The sequence below is a fragment of the Trichomonas vaginalis genome, chromosome IV (assembly GCF_026262505.1).
Source record: "Trichomonas vaginalis G3 chromosome IV, whole genome shotgun sequence".
NCBI classification, from domain to species: domain Eukaryota; phylum Parabasalia; order Trichomonadida; family Trichomonadidae; genus Trichomonas; species Trichomonas vaginalis.
This window is the reverse complement of record NC_067206.1, coordinates 3,239,040-3,245,842: the sequence shown is the minus strand read 5'-3', so window position 1 is coordinate 3,245,842 and position 6,803 is coordinate 3,239,040. Positions and strand designations below refer to the sequence as shown.

General features: G+C 33.2%; 1 pseudogene across 1 annotated transcript, besides 1 other annotated feature; it reads left to right on the top strand.

Moving 5' to 3' along the window:
* Positions 1 to 5,115: part of a mobile genetic element that runs on past the window's edge.
* On the top strand, positions 441 to 1,307 carry TVAGG3_0019820 (annotated as a pseudogene). The gene has a single exon. A coding segment is annotated over exon 1 (867 nt).
* Positions 5,116 to 6,803: the final 1,688 nt, after the last annotated feature.

Genomic DNA, 6,803 nt, shown 5'->3' with positions numbered 1-6,803 from the left:
CCCATGGAAAGAACAAGATATGCATATGAAAAGTACCGTGAAGTTAGAAGTCAAATTACATCTGGTCGAACCTTACAAGTAAACTTTGACGAAGGAAAGAACAAAGAAGGCTTCATGGGAGTACTTGCTGCCATACAAGACGGAAATAAGAAAAGGATACAAATCTCAGACTAACCATACAGATTTGGACGGTCACATTTACTATGCCACATGGCAAATGTCACAACAGCCGCACAACTTCTTGACGCTTTCAAGACTACAAAGAGAAGAACAAATGTTTGACTCCGAATCAGACATTTTTGAATGCAATTGAAGGAATTGCAAGTGTTAAAATTTTGAATGGTACCAACCTAACCCTCAAGCAGTCAGACAACATGTTTGTTAGATGAGAATATGAAATGGCATACAATTTTAAAACAATATATTTTTACATATATTAAATGTTTCAGGTTGAAAAACAAAGAACAAAAGTAGCAGATACAAACCGTTAGAGACTATAATCTTTACAAACGCTGGTAGGACAATATCAGATGAAGAAATTTCATCCGGAGCTTACAGGTTTGACTATCCAATTCGTTGGCTTCAAAGTCCTTCAGATGCAAAGGCAATAGGATTTAGAAGAGTTTTGTTTTCAAAAAGAACTAACCGCATTTATGTTCGCAGTATATTTTCATGGGCAGTATGAAGGTTCTGATGGTCTAATAGACAAATTTGACGAAATGAGGAAACTTTACAGTTTCGTTCAGACGAAAGTCTTGAAAAAACTCTAAATGACTTTCAAACTCAAATAAACAAATACTACTGGGAATTTCAAGAAAAAATACGACTCTTTACTAAACGGAACGTACTATCTGAAGCTAGAATATGACAAGATGAACTCCACAGTTTCATTTCAAAGGATTGAAAATAACCCTCCAAGAAGTACACAGTTTTTATTTGGGAGGTAGACAAACGTTCTTGGGCACAATTTCTTCGGTTACTAAACCAGAACGAACCATTACCACCTGACGGTCCGTTTTAAATTTATACGTCCACCAGCAAATTGGACAGTTTATAGAAACGTGTTCGACCCTCAAAATGTTATGTGTCATGCAAGTTTCAGTTCAAGCAACAATAGTTTTCTATGTATTGCTAAGGACTTTATGAACCTTACCTCTAAATTCTACGAACCACCTAGTAACAGTTTCTCTGACTTTCAAGTTCTGGTTCACAACAAACGGTGTGCAGCATATTATACCATTGTACTATGACTTTATCTCGAATTGTCTTTCATATATAACTACGGAAAAGTGCTGAAAAAGTATTGAAAAATAATGTTTATGTTAGCATGTAGATCTAACACGTTTTTCTAACACGTTTCTAACCTCTTGATTTCATGAATTTTCCCGAAATAAAATAAAAAAGTTGGTTTTTTTAAAAAAATATTTTTTATTTTTATTGTAAGAACAAGTATGACAGTCGAAGCAAAAACGTTCACGAACAAATCTAATGGCGAAACATTCACAAAAGGCACTTACAACGGTATTGAAGTCTTACGTAGAGACAAGGATGGTTATATAAATGCAACAAATATGTGTCAGCAGTTTAGGAAAGACTTAGAAGGTTGTTGGAAAATAAGTCCTGGAAGAGTATTTTAAGGCATTTTTGTGAAGAATATACCAACCCGCCGGAAAACAGCGGTGCTTTTTATACAAAATTCGATGCAGGAAATTCTTGAGTTTTGATTGAAAGAATACGGTGGAGCCAAAAGTGGCTCGACCTCAAAACAAGATTTTATGAGCTTACAAAGGGGTGTTATGGAATGAATTCAAAGGTATTTACATACATCCTGACCTCGTTCATTTTGTTGCTGAATTCAGCAAAATAATGTTTAGGTGAAGAGGTGAGATTTCACCTGTTTTCACCTCTTTTTTCACCTCATGAATTTTCATGAATTTCTCGTAAATGTTTTTGTCAAAACTTCTTCGTAAATGTTTGTCATGATTTCATCGTAATGAGCGTAAATCAGACAAAAATAATGTTTAGGTAAGAGGTGAGATTTCACGCTCTTTTTCACCTTGTTTTTTCACCCTCTTGATTTTCATGAATTTCCTTAGATGAATAAAATATATTTTTAGTTTTTTTATAAAATATTTTTTTTATTTTTATTGTAAGAACATGTTAGCAACAACTTCACCAAACTCTGTTAGTTTTATGAATTCCAACATCTATGTGGTAAGATGAAAAAACTTCATCCTTCTTCATATACTTTTCGAACAAAAATCAGAAGATAAAGCAGGAATTGTTTAACATCTATATTAAACTGTACCGCCACAGGATGAAACAGATGAACAGTACATCTTTATGAATGCAGCAATATGTATTGACACATCTACCTGAAACTACCTGAATCCAACAATACAAAACTAACTTATTCCTGAATCGACGAAATTGAAGTGAAACCACTGACTCGGTAGAAATAAAGAAGTTCATACGAAAGGTAAATTATGAATTCCTTGGTTTCATCATTGCAACCACAAAGTCATGGACAAAGACTGCGAATATGGTATATAAGAACATCTCTGACATATATAAATCTGGGGAGTTTTAAAGACCTACGAACAACCTTGTTTCAATTAGTTGCAAAAGTTTTGGGAAATTAAAGAGATAAACGATAGAAGAGGTAAGGTATGGAAGAAAAATAAGACCAAACTGCTTCAGATTTAAAGAAAACCATTGACGTTGTGCCTAGTCGTACTTGCAAGGTAAGGTTTCAATGTACAATGCAAAATGAAACCGGCAATGTTCAAAAATGTAAAGCAGCAATAGAAAATATAACTACTCAGTCAACAGAGATGGAAAGAAATGCGAAATGGAACGACTCATGCAGACTTAAAGAAAGAAGCAGAAAAAGCCAGCAAGAGAGATAAAATGGATATGTTAACATTTCTGAACAAAACTATCCCAAGCAGCAGAAGATTTCCTTCATCTGACGCTCCAGAAGAAGTATAAAGAAACTTTCGGTATCGTTTTTAAAACATTCGATGTACTGACAGAAGAAATAAGAAGCTACGAAATGTTTAGGATTTAAATATACATCAATAATAACAAATTCATGTAAAACGCTTATAAAAATTAACAGGTGAAAAATGAGGTGAAAAAAAGAGGTGAAATCTCACCTCTTCACCTAAAATATATTTTTATTGAATTCAGTCAATAAATTCTGAGTAAATAATTTTTAGGGCGTTGTGTCAAACCGTTGAGTTTCAAAAATTTTCATAAAAATCAACTGGGGTGAAAAATTAGGTGAAAAAAAAGAGGTGAAATCTCACCTCTTCACCTAAACATTATTTGGTATTAAGTTGTGAAAATTTCATGAAATATCAGAAGGTTGAAAATTAGGTTAAAAAAAAGGTGAAATCTCACCTCTTCACCTAAACATTATTTTTGTTGTAAAAAATTCTGAGTAAAATGGCATAAAGATTGCTTCCCTCGGAAAAACCGAGAGAAGAGATTCCGTATGAAAATCATGAATTTCCTTAAGATAGAAAAAAAAAGTAAGTTTTTTATAAAATATTTTTTTTATTTTTGTATGTAAGAACAAGATATGTCAAAACATTGAGTTTGAAACAGTTAGAAAGTATAAGACAATGACACCAAAGTAGGTTAGAATAGGTGATTTAAACGTAAGAATACTCAAAAGAAATACCCAACAATTTCTTTGGCAGACATTATAACACCTTCTGGAAAGCAACCAAAGACTGGGTAGAAATTGCTTCTACTCAGAAAATTTTGACAAGATCCTGAGCTTTTGATATCGGTAAAATTTCAGGAACTACAGCAAATTAATTGACAAAAGTCTTATTACCAATAGTTTTTGTTATGGTTTAGACCCAAGTTGTTGGATAATATTCATAAACATATGGTTCATTGATACGGGATAACGTTGCCAAGTGAAGGCCTTACTTTAACATCGTCAGAAACCGAAGGAACTTCAATACAAAGAGATATAAGATAGAAGAACATATAATATAAATCAAAGAATATGACAGTACAGTCAATTAAGAGTTAAAGGTTGTGGTTCGTTAACGCATATTGAGAGCTCGAAACAGAAACTACTCGAAAAGTTTGAAAAAATGTAATGGTGCTCCCAACGAAAGGTAAAGAACGTTTGAAAGTAGATAGATAGATAAAGCTAATAAAATTTATTTGACTAAGTTGATGAAAAATAACTAAAGCTTTATTTTTTGGTCTTTTATACAAGATAAAAAAAATAACGCAAATTTTATTTTTTTTATTTTTTTATCCGGAATATAAAAGCAAGATATGTCAACAACAGAGAACACACAAGTTATAGTCGCATGAAGCTATAAAATGAAGAATACGCAGTACATACAGTTTAACAAAACAACTCCGTCTCAATTCGTTCGTCCAAAGACGAATATGTACCAATGCAAAGTATTTTGAATGCCTCTTTCGTTCTAAACAAAGCAAGGCACGTCATTGTTTTGAAAACCAACAGACAAAAGAACTTTTAAAAGAATTTCCTCATATGTTGGCGGAAACCGGTAAAAAACCGCGGAACTGAGATTCCGTACGAAATCGTGGAAAAAAATTGCCCCAAACGGTTTGAGAGTATTATGTACATAGACTTCTTGTAAATGCTTGTTGCAATGTGGGCTTCACCTCGTTACGCTTGTTTATATTTTCAATGATGTTAGAATGAAATTCATAGACAAGCAACGTGAAAGAGCTAGAGAACAAGCTTGAAGCAAAAGACAAAAGCAATTCAGAAAAGAATACCACGTTCGGTCCAAAAAAGGAAGGAAAAGGAAACTATAAGTAATGATTTATACTGAAGAAGATGGAAAAATGAGAAGACAGAGATATGGTTATGTTGCATTTAGTCAGAAGAAACAACAAGCTTTAACGACCCTTCGCCTAAGATCTATACAAATCCGACCAGAAATTCGGTTCCTATCGCGAAAAAACTTACCGATTTCAATGACACCGAATAAGATGTAACACAAATAGTTCAAGATAACGTTACCTCAAAACACCACTATGAATAAAGTTTAGTAAATTAACTTCATTCAAAGAAATTTGCCGCACTGAAAAAAAAACAACAGAGTATTTTGACAACATTCAACAGAGCAGAGTTAAATGAACTCTTTATTTTTCAAGCTTGACTTCAGATGGCTCAGGTAGGTAAACTGCCTCAGTCTGCTGGTCTATGTCGGTCATTGTTCAAGACGATCTTTTAACTCTTTCAAGCACAAAGTCTTTTACTTTTTCAAGACAAGTGCTTTTACTTTCTTCCAAAAGACCAAAGTCTTTTTACTTTCTCAGACAGTCTTTACTTCTTCAAAGACAAGTCTTTTACTTTAATTCAAGACAAGACCCTTATTATTCAAGAAACCACCCCTTTTGGTAAAGTTCTCAAATTCGGAGAACCCCAGTGTCTTGACTAATCAAGACGATAACTTTTCAACAAAGCCTTTATTTTCAAAGAAGAAATCATTATACTTCTTTCTCAAGCATATTACTTCTAAACCTCTTTTCAAACAGTCTTATTTTTCCAAGACAAGATCTCCTTATTACTTCCAACAAACACTATACCTTACAAGGAACAAGTCTTATATAACTTATTTTACAAAAGACAAGTCCTATTCTATTGTTTCAAGACAAGTCTTATTATTATGTTTCAAACAATGTCAGACGTCCCCTAACCGAGTCCATTCCCAAGCCAGAAAGAACCGACAGCCCCATCACCACCAAACAGACTAAGACTAAAATCTTATTTTTTAAAGCTGACTTTTTACAATTTGACACTTTGTTTGCCGTTAGAATATGAATTCTGAAAAGAAGTATGGGTCTGTATGACTGTCCTTACTTATCATAGTTCATGTACTGTCAACATTACCATGCCATGGATCTTTCTAAGTTCCATGAAATCGTCTCGGACAATCCGGGAAAGAGTCACAATGTCAGTAGTATTCGTTTAAACATCACTTACTTAAACTTTTGCTGTCTAGTTACACATAATTACATACTGACGATTTAAAGTTCTGAGCTTCTAAGACATTCGACACATATCTTTGTTCTCTGTTCTTTAACAAAAGGATGAGAAGCAAAAGTCATCTAAAATAAGAAAGACATCTATGAGGGTAAGTCTTCCAATCGTAAGATTGCAAATTTCTGTCGAAATGTATCTATCTCTTTTCTGTTGTTTCTGAAGTGTTTCTTCCTCTAAATATTCTCTGCATTTCTCCTCATTTGGGTCTTTAAACTTCGACATTGACATACCTCATTTTATAGCAAATTGTTATTCAAAACTCTTCTTTGGTACCTTCTTTTATCCAATCATAACAACTCCAGAAGTCTTTATATACATTACTAACTTAGACTTCTTTTATAATTTCTTTAACGAATGACGGTTTGGTCAAATTGACTCCGAAGTACTACAAATGACAACTAACTCATAGAATCGGTTTCTTCTCAAATCTAGTTCTTGTTTGTTGTGCAGCCATTTTTAAGATAAGTTGGAAAGTCTTACCCGACCCAGGTGGTGGATTAGACCTTGTTATTACCATTCTGAGCAAATAGGAACTTGTCATGTATGGGTTTTATCTGAGCATTTCTAATGTCCTCTTGCTTCTTGTTTAAAAACAATTCTCAAATTTCTTATCAAATGTCACAAAAACTTTTTTTCTAACATATTTTTAGAAAAAATTAAAAAATTTTATCTTTAGAAAATGTCTGTGATTTCGCTATCTTAATATTCGAACAAAACTTTTGACAAGCAAAACAATCTGTCGACCATA